Consider the following 23560-nt stretch of genomic DNA (forward strand, 5'->3'; position numbering starts at 1 on the left):
AGGGCACAAAGGCCTGATGCAAAAATCTCTGGCTGTGGCCCTGGCCAGTTTTGCTCAGTGGTTAGAACATCAGCCTGCAGACCAGAGAGTCCTGGGTTCGGTTTCTGCTAAGGGCATGTACCTTGGTTGCGGTTCGTCCCCGGCCCTGGTTGGGGTCATGTGGGTGGCAACCAGTTGATGTGTCCCTCTCACATCGATGTTTCTCCCCGCCCCCCCCTTTCTCTCTCCCGCTCTATCTGAAGATAAATGCAAAAATATCCTTGGGTGAGGATAAAAAATAAAATTAAAAAAAAATCTCTGGCTGTGAATTCTGTGCAGGCAACGGAAAAAACTGAAAAACCCTAGTGAGGGAACAGGACTACAGTATAAACATCGTAGGCAGACATCCAGTTCAGTGGTTCTCAACCAGGGATAGTTTTGCTCCCCAGGGGACATTTGGCAATGTCTGAAGACTTTTTTAGTTATCACAACTGAGGGAAGAGGGGGGCTACTGGCATCTAGTGGGTGGAAGCCAGGGATGCTGCTAAACATCCCACAATATACAGCATGGCCTCTCCCTAGCACCCTTTTACCCCTCCCCCTTGCAGTATTTTCTGGTCCAGAATGTAGTATCTATACTTCTTAAAATAGGGAACAGCAAATCACTTCACATTTGTGGGCCTAGGTTTCTTATCAATGAAGGAATTAACTATCTGGGTTTTTCAACCTCAGCACTACTGACATTTTAACAAATTGGACTCCAGCAAAATTAAGAACTTCATGTTCTCATACCATTAAGAGAGCAAAAGGCAGAGATAAAATAACTGCAGTGCAATATCCAACCAAAAACTTATATATATAACAAGCTCTGTTATATATACAAATCAGTAAGAAAAATACCACACAATCAGAAAAGGTAAACGATCTGAATGGGTACGCTGCAAAGAAGTTATCCAATGGTCAATAAGTACATGAAAAGGTTTAAAGAAAATTACTCATCAGGGAAACACAAACTAAAACTCAGTAAGATACCACTAGACACACCCAACAGAATAGCTACAATTACATAGACTGGTCAGAGACTGGTGGGAATTTGGAGCAACTGAAACTCACATTCATAGCCAGTGGGAATATATGACTTGCTATAATGACTTCAGAAAATTGTTTAGCAATATTTACTAAAGCTAAACAAATACTTAGCTTATTACCCAGTAATTTCACTACTCTACAGACCCAAGAGAAATGAGCACATATGTCCCCCCAAAGACATGTTGAAGAACATTTATAGCAGCTTTATTCATAACAGCTCAAACTGGAAACAATCCAAATTAACAATAAATAAATAAATTGTGGAATAGTCATACAATAGACTATTACACACCAATAAAAATAAACAAGAAACAAAACAACAAGAAAGTACTGCTACCTGCAACACTTGGATAAATCTCAAAAAAAGACAAAAATGCTACAATTGTATGATTTCATTCATCTGAAGACCAAGAACTGGTAATACTGACAGGAGTTAAAGTAGTAGTTACCTTAAGGAAGAATGCTGGAAATGTTCTAGATCTTGATCAGCAGGGTTACAAGGTGTATCTATGTGTAAAATTTTATTGAATTTACTGGACTTTACTGTAAATTTCTGGACTTTACTGTGTATGTTATACATTAATTAAAAAAAATAAGTAACAATATATTTATGTGGCTTTTTCACCTGCAACTTTTATTTAGAGTAGCAAAAGTTGCCTTTGTCCCATAACAATCTCCCCAAATTAAAAAATAAGAGCAGCCCCAGCCAGTGTGGCTCAGTGGATTGAGCGTCATCCCATGGACTGAGAGGTCTTGGTTCGATTCCCAGTCAGGGTACATGTCTGGGTTTTGGGCTCGATCTCCAGTAGGGAGCATGCAGGAGGCAGCCAATCGATGTTTCTCTCTCACATTGATGATTCTTTTCTTTTAAATTTTTTTTTTTTTTTTTTTATCCTCACCCGAGGACATTTTTCCATTTTTTGTTCAGGTAGAGTGGGAGGGAGAGAGAGGAACAGAGAGAGAGAGAGAGACATCGATGTGAAAGGGACACACCGAGTGGCTGCCACCCGCACAACCGACCAGGGCCGGGGACAAACTGCAACCGAGGCACGCGCCCTTAGCGGGAACCGAACCCGGGTCTCTCAGGACCGCAGGCCGACGCTCTAACCGCTGAGCCAAACCAGCCAGGGCTTCTTTTAAAATTTTTTATTAATTTATTTTTGTTACAGATGTTTCTTCTTTTATTCCCCAGATACCCTCCTCCTCATCCCCCCCAACCCATACCCGGCTTTGTTGTCCGTGTCCCTCAGTTATGCGTACATGCATATTAGTTCTGTGGTTTATCTCTTCCCTCCACCCACCACCCCCTCTTCTGAGAGTTGTCAGTCTGTACCCTTCTCACATTGATGTTTCTATCTCTCTCTCCCTTCCTCTCTCTCTCTAAAAAGTCAATAAAAACATATTTGAAAAAAAAGTAAGGGCAGTTAGTAACTGATATTAAACTCAATTGGGCATTCTGTGAATTTCAAATAGGCATATAATGCGGCTCTCTTGCATATACTAGTAGAATGTTTTAAACAATTCAAGTTCTTAAGTCTTAAAAAATTTCTCGCCCTGGCCGGTTTGGCTCAGCGGTCAGAGCGTCAGCCTGCGGTCCAGAGAGACCCGAGTGAGACCCGAGTTCAGTTACCGCTAAGGGTGCGCACCTTGGTTGCAGTTTGTCCCCAGCCCTGGTTGGTCGTGCAGGTGGCAGCCACTCGATGTGTCCCTTTCACATCGATGTTTCTCTCTCTCTCTCTCTCTTTCCCTCTCTCCCTCCCACTCTATCTGAACAAAAAATGGAAAAATGTCCTCGGTTGAGGATAAAAAAAAAGAAAAAATTTCTCATAGTCTGGATTTGACTTAAAAAACTGCCCAGCAGCAGTCAGCCCTTTCAAAATGGATAAAGCCCACAGAAATATTTCTAATTTGAGTCCTGCTGTCACACTGTTCTGGAATTCCTCAGGCCCAGGCTCTAAATACTTAGAAAAGATTCAGGAGTTACTGTACAAACACAGTAATAACTAAGGCCATTGTTGTTGATCTTTTTTCTCACTGTCTCTTCTTCCCTTTCTAAGGAATTGAACATACTAGAATCATTAACTTTTAACTTCTTCTTGAGGAGATGGGAAAAGCAAACCAACATTCAACAGCAACCATTTACAATGATAAAAATCTCCTCCTGAAAAACAAAAAACTAATTTCTGCACATATCTAAGACTTTTCAAGGATTCTTGTCTTTTGTAATTATAGAAAAGAAACAATTAATTTCAATATTAAGTCATTTTGAAGCTTCAAAACATTACTCTTAAGCAGCTTTCCACCTCTTGCATTTAAATGTGAAAGTTGTGATGTTACTTATTTTCAGATAGAGTATGACATTTTAATAAGCTTCTCTAGAAACTGGAGAGCAGTTGCTTTTAATTTATTTAAAAAACTTGAACTTTTCCTAGGTTAAGCAATTTCACATAGTTTTTTCTCAAAATTCCTTTGATCCAACAACTGTACTTCTGAAAAAAGCTTAAGAAACAAACATAAATATTGCTTAACCAATGTTCTCAGAAGGTTGTTTTTTCAACATGGCTATACATCTTACTGCACTTCTTAAAGTGGAATATGTTGTGGGAATCAAACATGTTTTAGAATATTTAAGAATATAGAAAAACATGCACAATATACTGTTGGGTTTTTAAAAAGCCAATTACCACACAGTATATATACATTTTCATTCTAATTATGTATGTGCATGGAAACTAGCTAGGTAAAAGGATTACAGATGATTCTGTTTATTCTTTTTTGATCATTTATAATTTTCCACAATGAAGACATATTAATTTTGTGCTGAGATATTTTTTTATCTTGTTAATGCTAAATTCAAATTAGATTATTAATTAAGCGATCTGCTTGCCCAGGTAGCCTTCCTCCTAATAGAGATCATTAAATTTAATTATAATTGGTCCATTACTAAAATGCTTATGCCTTGGGTTTCTAACTCAGGTCAGAAGATGAAAAACACCTTGCTACAAGCTAGTACTAAAGGTGTGAAAATAAATAAACCGGAACTATGGATATTCCTATTAATGAATCATACAGTTTTACCAAGGAAAAAAGCAAATTGATAAAGTATAAAACATGCAAAAAAAATACTATATTCTATCCAGGAATACCTCCATATGTGTTACAGTATTTAAAAAATTAATGTGAAAAAAAAAAAAGAATGCAAATGATAATAAACACAATTCAGAATCCTGATTACTTTTGGGTCTTGGGTGATAAAATTGGGGAGGGATATGCAGAAGATAGCAAAGATGCTGATAATTTGTATTTCTTAAACTGCCTGATAGGCATGTGGGTGTTTGTTATATTATTCTTTGTATCTTTTAGTAGTAGGTAAAAGAAAAAAAGACATCAATGACTCTCAGGATTTAAATGTTTTCTAGAATCCAAACCCCTAAATCATGTCTATCCTAGTCTTCTCTAAAATCAATTCTCTAGAATGCAGAGTTCCGATTTCATTCAGATATGTAAGACATATTTGTAGCCAGATTGTACTATGCATTTTGGAGGGCCCACCCATCTGAAACAGTAAGTAAGAGGCAGCGTGATGTGGAAGGCTAATGCATCCACCTGAGGGCAATGTGCCCCTGAAGCTGGTATTCAAGGCAGCTATGCAGTGGGGTTTAAAATCCAATGTTTATTCTCATTATCAACCTGAATAGTAATTTAACTAGTCGGTGGTTCATTTGAGATGTCTGTATTTGCCACTTATAATCCAAACAGCTGCAGTCATTGGTTGGAAGGCACAGTCTCTGTGGAGACATCAATATGCAAAGAAGGGCAAGACCTAAAATCCTTCTGTTAACTCTCCACCCAGCTGTTAAGTGCATTTGTGAAATTAGAGTTGACCTATAAGTGCACTGTAATGCTTCAAAGTGTAGTGTTTAAAAAAAATCAATATGGTTAGGGAAGTATACTAATTAGACAGCATCCGAGCAATTATAAAGTCAGTATTATGTCAACATACATTTTTATTACCTTGAGTCTAGCATTCATCTAAGGCAGAGACCTATTAAATATGTCCTTCCCAAATTACCAGCTAAAATCAATCAATACCTTCTCCTTGAATTCTGTGGTTAAAGAAATGAGTAAAAGGTAGTAGGAGTACATTCCGAAGTAAGAAATTACAGTAGGTTCTCTATTTCAAATGAAAACTGATTTTGGTATAGTTGTAAACCTTACTTAAGAAGCAGGTGATATAATATTCTCCCCATCACAACCCCAAGAAGCCACAGTAAAATAATTGAAGTAGGTGAAGCAAAAGAAAATTTAACACCATATGCACCCAAGTATATCTTCATGCAATGTGGCGTAGCAGTGAACCTCCAGGAAATAACTATAGTAAACAGATACTGAGCAATGATATAAAGTGAGTATGTTCCTTGTAAACAAAGGCTTGATTATCACAATGACTAAGTGCATTAAGTAGCCATAGTTTCCATTAACTGAGGCTCTAAATTGCACACAGGAAAAAAAAAGGTGCTATTTCTGGCCACACAGATTGTACACAAGGATAGCCAATACTATGTGCCCAGATGTTTTAGCCCTGTAGTGATTCTACAACATATACATCAAGAAATGAATTCCACAAGTGTAAGTCAGAATGATTCTTGTCGATCTTTGTACTGGTAAGAAAATGATGTTTTATAGCATTCTTGAAGTTAAATACCAAAAATTTATTAAGCCATTAAAAAAAACTTTAAAATCTAGTTCAATGTATCCCTATATAATATTTTGAGCTACTTGTCATAAATTCAAAGACAAATTATACTGCTTAATGGTTTGACAAGAAGTAAAAAGCAAGATGAAAAATGAGAAAAATCAAAGGGAAAAAGCCACAATCTCACTCTAGAGCAGATTTGTAGGTAAATTCTGATCCAGTTTATCTTAGGAAGTATGAGAACCAGTATGCAGTCTTCCTTTTGGAAGCAGCAGCAAAAAGTTCATAAAAGTAAAATGCATACACAACTGAAGATTTATAACATTACACATGTTAGTTGTGTTTCCCCCAATTTCAACCAACAACCACTGGAACATCTCCACTTAGATGTCCCATGTGCTAAGCAACCCCAACCTAAACTTATCACCTCCTGAACCCCACGCAGGGAGTGTTCTCCATCATATGTGCCCAGGTTAGAAATCTGATGTCCTCCTTAACTCACTGTCCCTCCCCCTCCTAAACGTAATCATTCTTCAAGTCATGTTGATGCTACCTGAATCTGGTTTTCTTCATTCCTACTATCCCAGTTCAGGACATGATTATCACTAGTATTAGTGATGATGGTGCATTAGCCTGGATGCTGTTTTCCATCTGAAACTAGCACAGTCAGTGGAGAATCACCTGAGTGATGATAAAAGATAGAACTACTAGCTTTAAGAGTTGCAATTTTATTATGAATTTCTGCTTCAGAATATTTATTCTGTAAATCATAAAAGCCCCAATGATCATCACTTTTTTGCATACTGATCATTTTTAAAAACCAAGCAGGATAGTAATAAACATTATTTTTCAGTTGATTTTGAAGTGATTTTGAAGATGTGTGTCCTCATATATAATATAGGTGGCTAGAAAATAAAACATGTATAACCTTACATGACAAAGACTCAAGAAGGGAAAGAGGGAGTACATGATCAGGTGAAAAATAAACAGTTAGAGACTTACCGGAATGCTTGGTTCAGAATTTGATAATGAAAATGTTCTGGTGCCAATCCTATGACCACAGCATTAGGATCACTTGTTTGTATCCCTGGAAATGAAAAAATATATGATTATTGAAAAATGCAATGAAAAGTAATTTTACCTTTTATAATAAAGTAGTTTTAGTCAATCAAGTACAAATTTTTGCTGTGGTAATAACCTAAGGTTTAAGAGATAATCTTGTCCTGTGTACTTTGGAAATAGTATAAGAGATACTTAAAGAAAAGGGTCTCCTTATATTTTTGCATATTTCTTTGCATGGTTTTACAGCTACACAGTAACTAGAATATTTGAATTGAAACTTGTAACCCGATGTTCTCAAACAAATAATTTCTAACTTCAAAAATCTTTACTGATTATAATCAACAAGAACAGCCATGAATTCTCTATGAGCTATCAGATCAATAGCAACTGATGAGGGAATGAAAATCTAACAAGCAAAGGAAATTAGACACTCTAATTGACACAGTTGAGGTTAACACATTCATGATAAATATGGAATGCACTGTAGATCCTACTACTTTCTACATAATGTCTCATCTACTTTTAGTGTAACAAATATTACTCTATAATTTAAGCATATTTTAAGGCCTTGGTACCTGAAAACAGGACTTCAGACATAACAACCAAATAAATACATTATCCTTCACAGTTATTAAAAATCTGACTAAAGGGTCTATGGATTATTCATATGCCAATTCCTATTTGCCCCTCTTATTGCCTGCCTTTAAGCATTTTTCATATCAATTCTACCAAAATGTAATGGAAAGAAAGAGAAAGAGTAGATATCCAAGCTTTCCAATTTCCTCTTTACCAGCAGCCATGAGTATCAAGTAATTGCTTAAAGTTTGTGAAGGAAGAAAACATTATTGACTACAGTTAGAGTTACAGTTCTTTGTGTTCCTTTTATTAACTCTGTCAACCACTAGCAAAGATATTCAATAACAGCAAAGATATTTCTTGCTTTTCAAAAACCCATATACTTTGGGTATTTTCATGTATAGAAGGATGTTTCAAGTATTGTGCTGCACTGCATGACAAAGATTTCTTCTACCAGGTACTCTGCTTATGTATCCCAACTACAGCTCACTGCTGATACTAGAATTTTTTTTTTTATTATTAATTTATTTTTGTTACAGATGTTTCTCCTTTTTCCCCTCCTGATCTCACCCCCCCACCCCCAGCATTGTTGTCTATGTCCATTGATTACGTATACATGCATATAAGTTCTTTGGTTTATCTTTTCCCTCCCCCCTACCCCCCTCTTCTGAGGTTTGTCAATCTGTACCCTACTTGTATGTCTCTGGGTCTATTTTGTTCATCAGCTTATTTTGTCCATTATATTCCACAAATAAGTGAGATTATATGGTATTTGTCTTTCTCCGATTGGCTTATTTCACTTAGCATAATACTCCCCAATTCCCTCCATGTTATCTCAAAGGATAAGAGATCTTTCTTTCTTACAGCTGCATAGTATTCTATTGTGTATATGTACCATCGCTTTTTTATCCACTCATCTACTGATGGACACCTAGGCTGTTTCCAGATCTTAGCAATAGTAAATAGTGCTGCTATGAACATAGAGGTACATGTATTCCTTCTGATTGGTATTTCAGGCTTCTTAGAATATATTCCTAGAAGTGGAATCACTGCATCAAACAGCAATTCCATTTTTAATTTTTTGAGGAAACACCATACTGTTTTTTCCATAATGGATGCACCACTATGCATTCCCACAAGCAGTGTACTAGAGTCCGCTTTTCTCCACACCCTCGCCGGAACTTGTGTGATAATTTGTGGATGGCAGCCATTCTGTTAGGTGTGAGGTGATACTTCATAGTCATTTTAATTTGCATCTCTCTGATGGTTAGTGACGTTGAACATTTCTTCATATGTCTCTTGGCCATTTGTACTTCCTATTTGGAGAGGTGTCTATTTAGATCCTCTGCTGATTTTAATCGGATTATTTGTCTTCCTTTTGTTGAGTTGTATGAGCACTCTATATATTTTGAAAATTAACCACTTATCTGACGTATCATTGGCAATTATGCTCTCCCATATAGTGAGTTCCCTTTCCATTTTGATGCTTGTTTCTTTTGCTCTGCAGAAGCTTTTTAGTTTGATGTAGTCCCAAGTATTACTTTTTTCCTTTGTTTCTCTTACCTTAGGTGTGTATCAGTGAAAATTCTGCTGTGTGTAATGTCTGAAATTTTGTTGCCTACATTTTCTTCTAGGATTTTTATGGATTCATGAGTCATGTTTAAGTCTTTTATCCATTTTGAGTTTATTCTTGTGTATGGTGTAAGTTGGTGGTCTAGCTTCATTTTTTTTTTTTTGCATGTAGCTGTTCATTTTTCCCAACACCATTTATTAAAGAGGCTGTCTTTACTCCATTGTATGCTCTTGCCACCTTTGTCAAATATTGATTGAGCATAATGTCTTGGGTCAATTTCCGGGTTCTCTGTTCTGTTCCATTGATCTACATGCCTGTTTTTGTGCTAGTACCAGGCTGTTTTGATTACAATGGCTTTGTAGTATAACCTGATATCTGGTATTGTGATCCCTCCTACTTTGTTCTTCTTTTTCAAGATTGCAGTGGCTATTCAGGATCTTTTTTGATGCCATATAAACTTCTGAAGTATTTGTTCTAGTTCTGTGAAATATGTCGTTGATATTTTAACAGGGATTGCATTGAATCCATAGATTGCTTTAGGTAGTATGGACATTTTAATGATGTTAATTCTTCCAATCCATGAACAAGGTATATGCTTCCACTTTTTTATATCTTCTTCTATTTCTTTTTTCAATGTCCTGTAGTTTTCTGAGAACAGCTGCTTTACTTCTTTGGTTAAGTTTATTTCTAGGTATCTTAGTTATTTTGCTGCAATGGTAAATGGAATTGTTTTTTAGTTTCTCTTTCTGTGAGTTCATTATTGGTGTATAAGAATGCCGATGATTTCTTGATATTTAAGTTTGTATCTTGCTACTTTGCCAAATTCATTTACTAGCTCTAGTAGATTTTTGATGGAGTCTTTAGGGTTTTCTATGTACAATGTCATGTCATCTGCAAATAACAGTTTTACTTCCTCTTTCCCATTTGGATCTCTTTTATTTTTTCTTCATGTCTAGTTTCTGTGGCTAAGACTTCCAGAACCATGTTGAGAAAGTGGGCATCCCTGTCTTACACCTAGAATTTTAACTTTCTTCAGATAAAATCAAAAGAGAAAAACCCAATTAAAATTTTGTTTTGTAGTACTTCAGCTAACCCAGAAACACAAAAAAACACTGATTACAGAGTGCATTTGTCACTGTATTTGATTGCCCAGTTTCTGAACACCACTCTCGTAATTAGGGAATTCACTAGCCCATAACACTTGGTGAGAGGCAGAGCTTACCCCACCATTACAGAGGCAAAAACACCAGATACATACTTTCCAGCCTCTTTTGCAGCTCTGGATACTGGCATTAGACAGAGGCTCTGCCAATCAGAAACACCTACCCAAGGCTTTTAACTGGGAGCTAGTAAAACAAACAAAAAAAACAGGAAAAAACCTCCTCTGGAAGAGGTGACTGTTGCTGCTTCATATTCTTAAGAAGCAGTGCTAGGAGGAACCTCCTATCTCCAATTTCACTGAGGTCAACTGGGCAAGCTACAGAGTTCAATAATTAGCAGGGACAACCAATGGCACCTGATCAATTCTGTGATATGATATACACAGTGTACCTGTCTGCACAGCCCCTAAGACTAACACTTCAACTCCCCTTGGCAGTTCTGTGGGTTACCCAAACAGCCTTTTTTTCTTTGTTATCAACATTTTTAGAAATACATAAAAGTAGAAAGACTAGTATAATAAGCCTTGCAATCTTATCTATCATTCTCTACATTTTTTAACCAGTCTTATCTATCATTCTCTACATGTTTTTGAAGTCTTTCAAAAGCAAATCTCAGATATATCATTCATTTCACCCCTTCATACTTCAGTATGTATCTTTAACTGACAGACTTTTTAAAAAGCCGCCTTAACATTATTATACCAATACAGTTAATAACTTGTTAATATCACTCAATACCTAGTCGACATCTGAATTTCCTCAAATATCTAAAAATGTCTTTTTACATCTGATATGTAACTGGCATCCAACAAGGTATATACAGTACATTTGATTGTTATCTCTTATATCTTCTGCACTCTTCTCACTTATCAGAGCAACTAGATCATTAACCCTGGAAAATGTCTCACATTCTGTATTTGGCTGATTGCTTTGTAATATTATTTAATTTGTTCCTTTACTGTATTTTTCCTATAAACTGTTAATTAGCTCTAGAGGCTTCATAGATTCCCATTCAATTCTAGGCAAGATTATTTCATAGGCAATGCTATTGAACTCCTATTATGTCACATCATGAAGCACAAAAATTCTGCTTGCTCTACTTCTAGTGATATTAAGATTGATCAATAGGTTTAAGTGGTGTTAGCCTGATTCCTCCATTTTGCAGTTCCTCATCAGTGCTTTACCTAATGTGTTTAAAATCTATTGATGTTGTTGCCTATTTTGTTAGAGCTTCCCAATGGTGATCTTCTAATTCTGCCATTCCTTTTGCATTTACTAGCTGGAATTCTATAGAGAACGTACCGTTATCATGTATTTGGTTACTCTAAAATGTAGTTCAAACAGGAAAGGCAGGATAAATGCTTGTTTCATTCCCTTAATTTATCCATATCAAAATAATGATTTACTACCCTCACAACCTCCAATAGTGACTAATGAGTTTTGAGGGACTGAGTATCATTCGAACTCATGGTGTTTTATTTATATATATATGTTTGTGTTGCAATCCACTGCAATTATTATTCTTTTTTTTTTTTTTTTTTTGATATTTTGTTCAGATAGAGTGGGAGGGAGAGAGAGAGAGAGAGAAACATCGATGTGAAGGGGACACATCGAGTGGCTGCCACCCACACAACCAACCAGGGCCAGGGACAAACTGCAACCGAGGTATGTGCCCTTAGCAGAAACCGAACCCGGGTCTCTCCGGACCGCAGGCTGATGCTCTAACTGCTGAACCAAACTGGCCAGGGCTATTCTTTTTGATGCTCAAATTATCTCTTCAAACTGGCCCCAGAGTCCTTTAGACATGACCTAATTAGTCTTCAATAGCTTCCTTGCTAACAGAATGAGTTATCCTAGACTCATCTTATATGCCTGCCCAGATCTGGAGTTAGCATTACTCCAAGGAACTAAAGTGGGAAATGGTAATGGACTCCACAGTCAGAGCACTGGATTGCCATTGTTTCTAGGCCTTTCCAGATAATATGTATTATAATATTTATTATCTAGACCTAGATAATATGCATTTTTCAAAAGAACAAAGGAGTTGATGACGGTTTCAATGAAAAATTAATAATACACAGCTTTTAATTAACTAATTTGATTTTTATATTTGTATGTGATTTCACTTACACTTAAAATCTTGGATCTTAACAATACTAACATAATTACTATTTTTTTTATCCTATATGTATAATTTTATGAATACTTTAAAAATAGTAATACCAACGTTACTAATAACATTAAACTACTAAATGAAGTTTAAGATTTCTTTGTGGTTCTTTTATCCTTAGAATTTTTCCTACTATGAATGGTCAAATACTGTATTTTACAGTCATTTGAAATAATTCATTGAGTAGTTATGTCATCAACTTGATATAGAGTTATGTTCCTTTGTTTCCAATTGTTTTTAGTTTTCAGGGGCTGGTTTGTTTTTACTTTTTAATTGTCTTTTAAATATGTAAAATGTTTACCTGGTTCCAAAGTCAAAACTATTTAACAAGGTACTTTCAGAGCAATTTCCTTTTCTAACCCTTTCCTTCCCCTTTAGATAGCCATGTGTACTAGTTTTTTATTTATCCTTCTGAGGCTTCCTTTTACAAATATAATACATATAGATATGCATATCCATTGCCCTTTCATGAAAATCACTCTTTATCAGGGGATAAAATTCTTTGTCACTCTTTATTGTCCAGCTGCAAAGCATTCCATTTTGTGGATATATCACAACTTAATTAATCAATCTCTTGCAATGATCATTTGAGTTGTTTCCAGTCTTTTATTATTACCAATAAGGCTATAATAAATAACCTTGTTCTATCACATCGTGTATTTTTATAACTATATCTTGGAGACAGATTCTTACAAGCGACAGTACTACATCATATGCAATTTTGCTAACTATTGTCAAATTCCTTTCCATAGGAGTTACACCATTTTATAGTCCTGTCAGCACTCAGATTCTTTTAACAAACTTATTTTTTGTTTAATGAAGCCAAAATTGTTTTCTGTTTCTTACAAATAATAATTTTGATTGATACACTGCTGTATTTTTTAATAGTACAAATTTTGGGGTTCTGCCCAACTGTATATTGATGCTGACCTCCCCTAATCATTATTTGCACATCCATCACATGGTTCTACACCCAATTTTCTATATTGTGTCATTTATAGAGTATCATCTATAAAACAAAGCAATGTGGCAAATTTCATAAAACTAGGATATTTTTCCAGTGTTTGTTAATTTTTCCAAAGAGAAAACAGTTTTATTTTCTCTTGATTGAAAATATTTCATGGTCGCCCTGGCCGGTTTGGCTCAGCGGTTGGAGCGTCGGCCTGTGGTACAGAGAGACCCGGGTTCAGTTCCCGCTAAGGGCACGTACCTCGGTTGCAGTTTGTCCCCGGCCCTGGTTGGTCGTGAGGGTGGCAGCCACTCGATGTGTCCCTTTCACATCGATGTTTCTCTCTCTCTCTCTTCCTCTCTCTCCCTCCCGCTCTATCTGAACAAAAAATGGAAAAATGTCCTCGGGTGAGGATAAAAAAAAAAGAAAATATTTCATGGTCATTACAAAAATTTCACACTATACAGAATGACAATTATTTTAAATAAGAAAATATTGGATTATCTCATTTAATCAAATTAATACAGTAGCTCTTGGATCAAGAATTATAATACTCAAAACAATTTTGACATGTGCTTTTTCAAACTGTGGGTCATGATCCACTAGTAAATTAAACTAATTTGGAGGGCTCTAAGCAGCTTCAAACCCAAATAAAAAATTAAGTAAACCAAATAGATAGCAGAGTACTTCTTATACAAGAGTAAGTATTGTTTAGCATAATATAAACACACACATATGTGTACTAGTTTACTATGTAATGTGTTTCACTTACTGTGGAGTGCGGTCAGAACAGGTTTGAGAAACACCAATTTAGATTCAAACGATCTGTTGACCTCAATAATAATAGGAGGAAATCTGAATAAATACTTCTAAACATTCAGTTTTAAGAATGGTTTATAAGAAGATATAAAGAACCAATTTTTAAATCTTTCCAAATTTCCCCTACCTTTGAAATCAGGTAGTGCCCGATCATCAACCAGCAGCATGGGCCGGACTTGTTTATGCTCTACTAAATTTCTGGCTGCAGTCAGAGAAGTAAATATCTCATCTTCAGAGATATCAAACTCCAGTTTTTTCAACCTTTCCAGCAGGTCTTTCTTGCTCTCTTTGGTTGTATTGGTCACAAACCTAACCATTACAGAAGTACCACGTAACCTGGAAAAGTAAAATTCAGATGTCAACAGGAAGCTTTTACATCCTAGCCCCATAAAATCCCTAATTTGGTAGCACTTGCCAAAGGTCAGAAAATGAAGGCTAAGTCACCAAATAAATGTTTTTATTACCAATAATCTTTTTTCTTATCTACCCAGAACTGCTTATATATTATCCACACCCTCTGGGCTGCTCTAATGCCAAAAGCTATTAAGTGGAATTGTTAAAAGCTGTGTCTACCTTTTTGCGAACCTCTGTACTTTAACCGAATTTTACTGCAGGGATTTAGCAAAGAACTGAAAAAACAAAACAAAACAAAACAAAGCTCAGTAACTACTGTATTCACAGAATGTGAGAGGTAAAAGTTATTTTAGAGATTATCTAATGTAAACCTCTCTTCTTAAAGAGGAGAAAATGGAGGCTTAGAAAAGCTAAGTGACTTGCTCAGCTTTATACAGGTGGGTAGCAGCAGAGCTGAGACAAGGACTCCAATCTATGTCCTGGTGCAGGACTTGACCTCCTATACTAAGAGAACAGAGGACACCTCAAGATGTTGTTTTTCCTTCTTAGCCAATTAGACACTGACTAAACCCTAATGTGTTACCAAATTTATAAACAGAACCAATCTGGACAGCTCAAAGAAACAGTCCATTTTTAAAAAAAAAGTGTTTTCCACTTGAAAGACTTAAATATAGGATTGTTTTGATTCTGTGATCTGCTTTTGGACCCTCAACTATAAATCAGAGGAAAGAATTCATGATAGTCTAACTTTCTTTAAAATATGAAAATTATTTTCTTGGTCCTATAATATTTTAATCCAAAAATCTAAAAATAATTTTAACTTAGCTACAATTAAAATTATATATTAATACCCCATTGCTTTTTATTTTGTGCCTGACCCAAATGGATACAAGGAGTAAAAGCACTAATCGCAATTCAAAACAAGCAAGCAAGTAAAACAGAAAAAGATTTTTAAGTATGCACCCAAAGAACATTAACTCTATTTGTATGATTAAATAGTTCGCTGTAATCATGACTGCCTCTATAATATGTGTGTGGTAGCTTTCCTGAAAAACACATTAAATTTGGTGGTTTCTCTCTCAAAAGAAGTTGATTATTTCAACATAACCATTATCCTAAAAATGAACAAGTAGAAGTATTGAAATAACCACATCGTTTTTAATGAGGATTTTTAAAAAAACTTTTCTTTTTACTGGTCCCTCAACTTCCCTTCGTCTGTTTGTTTCCATAGAAACCAAAATCGGCTGTAACAGTATAGCGATTTCTCTGGATGGAAACCCACCAGTGCAATTTGTAGGCTCCTGTCCCTCCAGAATGGCAGGCTCATAGTTGCACAGCTACTTAGTGATGTCATTCATTGTTCACCAGAAATAAAAAGATTTTTATTTCTATCCAAAGTAGAAAGCTCATCTTCAGAGCAGTAAAAGCTCCTGTCCACATTCTTTCCCAGAAAAAGTCTAAGAGACAGTGTCAAGGAGTCAAGAGGAAGTCCACCTGTGCATCTGATTTTCTATTGGCTTTAAACAACACACTATCCACCTATAATGAACATCATGACTCCTAACTAAACTGACAGCTTCCAAATGATGCCTACCAGATATACAAGTCTCTTTATATTTGTTGATTACCCAAATGGAAAGTAAGCTCCCTGAGAGAATGCAAGCTATCTGTGTCAATCAAGGTCCGTGTCAACCCTTTGCCCTAATACCTGGTAGTGTGAAACTAGTCACTAGATTTTCTGGATAACAGCATACCATGACTGTTTTAAGGTGGGAAAATAATAAACACGGCATGCTAAGTATTGCTGACTTTGAAAAAACTTCTCTAAATTATTTTAGTATGAAGGTATTTAATACCAATTATTAGAACTGTTGTATTGATAAGTATTTTTTTCAGGACACTCAGGAGCAAACATTCACATTCAGTTTACTTTAGCAAGCTTTTCCTATATATCCTGGTTTGTATCTAGGCATGTTAAGTACTGTGGTTGATACATCAGAAATATAAAACAGTTTCTAACCGTCAAAGCCATTAAATTTAGTTGATGGTAATAATTCTAAAATTTCAAGTCCCTCAATTAAATTTTATTTAAGCAGCTGTACACTCAGGGCTAGCTCTTAGGTGAAGGGGGAGTGGGCAGCACTGTGCCTTTGTGTATGTGTGTCTTCCACTTTGTGATTCCTTCATTTGTGTATTTTCCCATGTTATTTACTACACAGTTTAGAATCTTGAGTTTTCATTCACAAATTTACATTACTGTCTTAGAAAAGACCCATACACGAAGAACAAAAAGACTAGAGCAAAAGGCCAAACCTAATAAAGGCTTAGAGAACAACGTTTGGAAGATATTACAATGCATACGTCTTCTAGCTAAACCCAAGGCAGTTTCTGTATATATGGTAAGCTGGTGAAATGCCATCTTAAGGTCATCCATTTAGCTAATGATCTGCCTTGGTAAAATGGCACTTACAAACATATTTGTCAGCTAAACCTGGAGGATAGCTTGCCTTTTAAGAGCTTCCTGTGCGCCTGGCACAGCTGCATCTTCAATGTGAAGTGTGCCATTGAGATCTACCAAAACAGCTTTTAGTGCACGGCGTGCTGCCATCCTTCATTCCCTAGGAGAGAGCAAATGAAATTAAAAATACAGTTTAGAAAACAATGGGCAATTAAAAACTGGGAAGTCTTCAAAAATATCATTCATATCCAGAAAGATACTGCTTAGTGTTAAGCTGTTTCTTTTGGGGAAACCATGTGTTTTTTTAAATCAAAATCCAAAATTTGACTCATAAAACTTTTTTCATAATGCTCAGTTTTTTAAAAATCTTGAATTAAAACTAGAAAGGGAAAAAGAGGAGTTAATAAAAAGAAGTTACTGTCCTGGCCGGTTTTGCTCAGCGGTTAGAGCGTCGGCCTGCGGTCCTGAGACCCGGGTTCGGTTCCCGCTAAGGGCGCGTACCTCGGTTGCAGTTTGTCCCCTGCCCTGGTCAGTTGTGCGGGTGGCAGCCACTCGATGTGTTCCTTTCACATCGATGTTTTTCTCTCTCTCTCTCTCTGTTCCTCTCTCTCCCTCCCACTCTACCTGAACAAAAAATGGAAAAATGTCCTCGGGTGAGGATAAAAAATAAATAAATAAATAAGTTACTATTTACTTTCAGGTTTCTTAAAATAACTCTTTGGTGTAACAATTTATTCATTCATTTTATTTCTAAATATGAGAATAACGTACTCTGAAGAATGGGTGTGTGAAAAGACTAAGTCATTGGCAAAATCTTTTTCATCTTTGGTTCTATATGATAAAAAAGTTCTAACCATTCATCTCCACTATTATATCTTGAAATGACATGTATGGCCAAGGAGCTAATAGTATTTACAGGCAACTGAGAGAATTTCAAGTCATATAGTAATTTTAAAGTCAGGAAATATTGTCTTTACCTTATAATGTAAAAGTTCCTTTTGGCCCTGGCCATTTTTGCTCAGTGGTTAGAGCGTCAGCCTGAGGACCAAAGAGTAGAGGGTTTGATTCCGATCAAGGGCACGTACCTCAGTTGTGGTTTGGTCTCTGGCCCTGGTCGGGGTCATGTGGGAGGCAACCAATCGAAGTGTCTTTCTCACATTGATGTTTCTCTCTCTCTCTCTCCTTCTCCCTTCCACTCTACCTTTTGATAAAATGGAAAAATATCCTCCGGTGAGGATTAAAAAAAAAAAAACACAAGAAAATTATTTAAGTCAAATCAAAACTTTAAACTGAATAAAGTTAATTTTTTTTAAAGTTCCTTTTGCATATTTCTCTTTAAAATTTATGAGCTATAACCTATATACAGTGGAGTACAAGGTATGGTTTAAAAATAAAGGAGTGGGTATGAACAGTACAAAACCTACAGAGGATTGGACTTCATTTTTAATTTTAAAAAACCTATTCATTTTTCCCATATTTTTGTTTTTATAATGAAATATTTCAGACGTATAAAAAGGTATCAAGGATAATGCAACTATCTCCTTTACCCATCATTCAACTTTAGAAATAAAACTTCACAGATGGAGTTGGAGCCTTCTGTGCACCCTTCTTTGATCTGATTTCCCTTCTTCCTCTGCCCAAGAAAGCTACTCTCTTGATTTGAATGTGTTGAGAGCTTTGTATTAATGTTATTCTTTTCACTCTTAGCACCTTGGCTTTACCATTCATCATGCTGGAAGGTGCATCCATGTTAACACATGTAGCTACTGTTCATTCACTTTAACTACTGTATAGTATTCCATTGTATGACTATATATTTTATCTGTTCTCCTGATGATGAACATTTAAGTAATTTTGCACATTTTATTTTAATGAAGAGTGCCTCTTTGAATCTCCTTGGACACATCTCCTGGTGAACACAGGTGTGAATATTTCTCTGGGGTCTTGCTGCGTCTGAGGGTGTGTGCTCATCTGCATCCTTACAAGATGTTGCCAAGTTGCCCTATTCTTTTATATATTTATAGGTCAAATGTTTACCGAGTACTTACTATGTGTCAAGCCCTTATGTGACAGCAGAGCTGGAGGACCCATCTCCCTTAAACTGAGGAGAGGGAAAGTGGAAAGAATGAACCAGAAAAGAGAACCCCAAAAAAGACACACACACACCCCAATGTGTAGAAACTTGATGCATTAACAGAGGGAGTGTTTCAGATCAGCGAAGAAAGAATGAAGTGGTCAATAAAATGGTGTTAGACCAACTGAATATCATAGGAGAAAAAATGAAATTTGACTCCCAAATTATACCATATACATTTTCCCTAGTTATATTAAACAACCATATGTTTATGGCAAAACTGTAAAACTTTAGATAGAAAAATATCTTCATGATTTGAAGATAGAAATGGCTTTCTTAAGTAAGATATAAAAAATACAAACCATAAAAGAAAAGACAAAGTCAACCATATTTTAAACCATATTTTTACTCTCTGGAAAAAGAAAGAGTAAAAATATACAGAATAAAAAACAAATTTCCAACACATATGAGAAAGGACTAGAATCCAGGAAATATAAACTATAAATATTAAGGAAAACAAACAACTCAGTAGAAAAATTTGCACAGAATTTCAAAATATCCTTTACAAAACAGCAAATCTGAATAGCAAATAAACAAAGATGTTCACAACTCACTGGTAATCACATTTAAAGCAGAACGAGATCACTGCAACAACCAACACACTGACAAAATTTAAGTCTGAAAATATCAAAAGTTTTCAACAGGAACTGCCAGATGCTGCTAGTGAGATAATAAACCAGTACGATCATTTGGGAAACCAGTTTGGAATCACCATACTCTACAACCCAGCAATTCTACTCCTACGTATCATACCCAGGAAATTCTCTCACACGGTTCCATTAGACATGAACAAAAGTACCCATTGCAGCACTGTCTGTAATAGCTAGACACTGGAAATGATACAAAAGTCCATCAACAGCAGAATAGGTAAATAGTGGTATATTCATATACAGAAAACAAAAGGCAGTGGAAATAAATTAGTTACACACATCATCCTAGATAACTCTCAAAAATCTACTGTAAAGTGAAAGAAGCCAGTCACAAGAGATTACATACAGTATGGTTACATATTATAAAGTTAAGACATAGGGATGTACGCAGAGGTAGTAAAACTGCAAAGCAAAGCACAGGAATGATTATTACAGGGTCAGAATAGTGATTCCTCCAGGGGATAGGAAGGAAGTGCAAACCGAGAGAGCCCAAAGTGGACCTCAAAGGTCTTTTTGACCTGGATGGTGAGTATATGAACGTTTTTTATTTTATTAAAATTATTAAAAACTTACATCTCTGTTTTCCGTACTCTTGTGTAGATGACATATTTCACAATAAAAATAAGTCTTGTTATATTTTAGTCAGTCATTTCTCACAGATTTACTATAATTATAAAAAACCAAATTAGTCTAGACAATTATTATATACTCAGTATAACAACCTCTATCCCCCAAATATTTTGATTTTTAAATAAATCCCTGGTTCTGTTTGTCTTTTATAATATACCTGCTGGGAAGAAACAGAGTACAGAGGCAAAAAAAGATAGTAAGAGTTCTGGTTAATCAAGATTAAATTCAAAATCCTCTTTTTTGTAATAGCCCTCATGTTTTATTCTATTTCTAAACTTTATTGTGACTTTGAAATGGAAGATTACAGCAACAACAGTATCAACTATTACCTGAAAGGGGAAAGTCTGTTAGTCAAAAGACAGACTGATCCTAGAGACTATATTTGAATATGTAACAGGTCGCAGGTAAAGGATTCTTTAACTTAAAATACACTGTGGCCCTGGCCAGTTTGGCTCAGCGGTTAGAGCATTGGCCTGCGGTCCAGAGAGACCCGGGTTCAGTTCCCGCTAAGGGCACGTACCTCGGTTGCAGTTTGTTCCCGGCCCTGGTTGGGTTGTGCGGGTGGCACTCGATGTGTCCCGATGTGTCCCTTTCACGTCGATGTTTCTCTCTCTCCCTCCCTCCCATTCTATCTGAACAAAAAAAAAAAGAAAAAGAAAAAAAGAAATAAATAAAATACACTGTGTACCATAAGACTATATAAAATGAAAACAAGCATTCTATTTTTACATATAGAGACACCTGCAATCGCATTCAACCACTGAGCCAACTTTTGTGAGACATTTCATATTCAATAAAAAATGTTAACTTGAAGGTTTTACAAAATGTAAACAAGACTGAAAAAAAAAGGAGTGTACTATTTTTAAAAATAAACAACTGTCCAACTAGAGCCAGTAAATGGTCATAACAAATATTGATAATTTTAATCCTCGTTGACCCATCCCAGTAGGCTTAATGTTACAAAAGCGTTTTAAAAGCCTCTATTGCTGCTTTCATCAGTTCCATAGAACATACTTTTCAAACTCTAAAATGCTCTTCTGGAGCATTACGTATCTGAGAATGACTGGCTGAGGCCTAGAAGAAAAGTGAGGTGCTCCACTCAGATCTCAAAATGTACTTTTTTTTCTTTATTGATTTTAGAGAGAGAGGAAGGGAGAGGGAGAAAGAGACAGAAACATCAATGAGCCCTGGCCGGTTTGGCTCAGCAGTTAGAGCATCAGCCTGTGGTCCAGAGAGACCCGAGTTCGGTTCCCGCTAAGGGCATGTACCACGGTTGCAGTTTGGCCCTGGCCCTGGTTGGGTTGTGTGGGTGGCAGCCACTCGATGTGTCCCTTTCACATCGATGTTTCTTTCTCTCTCTCTCTCTCCCTTCCTCCCTCCCTCCTACTCTATCTGAAAAATGGAAAAATGTCCTCGAGTGAGGATTAAAAAAAAAAAAAAATCGATGAGAGAGAACATTGATTGGCCACCTCTTGCATGCCCCCAACTGGGGCAAAATATCCTTCTTCAGTTAGCCCCACTAAAGGCCTTGACTACTTCTGCCATCTCTTTTCTTGTCTGAACCTTTGTAATACTTGTTATATAAACTACAAGTAAGTATTTGATCAAATGAATTGTATCATACTTATGATCTCTCTTATATGTGGAATCGCCCCACCAAAAAAAAAAAAAAAACCAACCCTAAGCTCATAGACACAGAGAATAGATTGGTGATTGCCAGAGTAGGGGTGGGGGGTGGGGAGAAATGGGTGAAGGGGGTCATAAGCATGGTGACTATAGTTAATAATACTGCACTGTATATTTGAAAGTTGCTAAGAATGGTTCTTCAAAGTTCTCATTACAAGAAAAACAATTTAGCTATGTATATGGACAGATGTTAACTAGACCTATCACTGGTGATCATTTCCCAGTGTATACAAATATTGAATCATTATGTTGTACACCTGAAACTAGTATAATGTTACAGGTCAATTATAAAATACATATGTGAAAAAAGTTTTTTTTCTTTATTGATTTTTAGAAAGGAAGGGAGAGGGAGAGAAAGACAGAAACACCAATGAGAGAGAACACTGGCTGCCTTCTGCATGCCCCCCACGGGGGATCAGGCCCACAAACTGGGCATGTGCCCTGACCAGGAATCGAACTGGCAATCTCTTGGTGCATAGATTGACATTCAACCACTGAGCCACATCAGCCAGGCTAAAACTTTTTTTATTGATTTTAGAGACAGAGGATGGGAGAGGGGGAGAGAGACAGAAACACCAATGAGAGAGAGCATCGACTGGCCGCCTCCTGCATGCCCCCACTGGGGATGGGGCCCACAACCAAGGTATGAACCCTGATTGGGAATAGAACTGGCGACCTCTTGGTGCATGGGTCGACGCTCAACCACTGAGCCACACCAGCCAGGCTATATTTTTAAAATGTAATTATAAAATATTAGTATCACTCCCAGAAGAACTGTAAAGTCTTCAAAGGTAGTCCATATTTTTGGTTTATCTTGGGTCTGCGTGCCACCATTTCCAGGTTTGAACAAGTTATATAGGATATATCTTAGAAGAGTCATAAACAACTGATACTGGTACACAGTGAAGGCAAATTCTCATATTAAGAGGAATTCTTCAAGATACTTTAGAAGACATCTCCCCTTGAATATCCAGGGGCATCTCAATCCAAGAACTAACAATCCTCAAAGCTGTTCTTTTTCCTGAGATCATGAGTGAATGGGAGCACCATCAATCCAGATGTACCCAGCAGGCTCTCCCACTCCTTCTTCCCATCCAGACAACTGCCAAATGTCAAATCTACCTCCTTTACAGTCTTGAATCCACTCACTTCTCATCATTACTAATACTTAGTTTTGGAATCAGCACTTTTCACCTAACCCAGGTCAACAACTTTCTAAATGTCCTCTGTGTTTTGAATCTTCTATTTCTAACCACAAACCCATCCCGAAATGCAATATTGCAGAGGTGAAGGACAAGAACTAAGGAGTTGCACATGCCTGCATGTGAATGGCAACCCACAAGCTGTGGGAGCTTGGGCAATTTTCTTAAGCTCTCAACCTTAGTTTCTTTACTGCTAAAATAGAAAGGATAACACTTGCCTCTAACGGTTGATAGGACGATTAAAGAAAGTAAGACATGGCTCTGGCCAGTTTTTCTCAGTGGTTAAAGCATGGGCTTGCAGACCAAAGTGTTGCTGACTTGATTCCTGGTCAAGGGCACATACCTGGGTTGTAGGTTCAATCCCCAGCCCCAG

General features: G+C 36.5%; 1 protein-coding gene across 8 annotated transcripts in view; it reads right to left on the reverse strand.

Moving 5' to 3' along the window:
* The window catches only part of HDHD2 (haloacid dehalogenase like hydrolase domain containing 2), a 35842-nt gene that overhangs the window by 10846 nt on the left and 1436 nt on the right, over positions 1–23560 (reverse strand). For 6 of the 8 annotated variants that reach the window (XR_004957093.1, XM_036245174.1, XM_036245173.1 and 3 more), the window contains exons 2-4: positions 16935–17045; positions 14201–14409; positions 6767–6851 (exon numbers count right to left, since the gene is read on the reverse strand). Coding sequence is in view for 7 of the 8 variants with exons in the window: in XM_036245174.1 (XP_036101067.1) it covers positions 6767–6851; positions 14201–14409; positions 16935–17035 (395 nt within the window). In the remaining variant the exon portion in view is untranslated. Of the gene's footprint in view, positions 1–6766; positions 6852–14200; positions 14410–16934; positions 17046–20242; positions 20317–20819; positions 20850–23560 lie in introns of those variants that run through there. The other 2 variants (XM_036245177.1, XM_036245176.1) reach the window with 2 other exon arrangements.

This window comes from Molossus molossus, unplaced genomic scaffold, assembly GCF_014108415.1.
Source record: "Molossus molossus isolate mMolMol1 unplaced genomic scaffold, mMolMol1.p scaffold_m16_p_6, whole genome shotgun sequence".
Classification (NCBI taxonomy): Eukaryota; Metazoa; Chordata; class Mammalia; order Chiroptera; family Molossidae; genus Molossus; species Molossus molossus.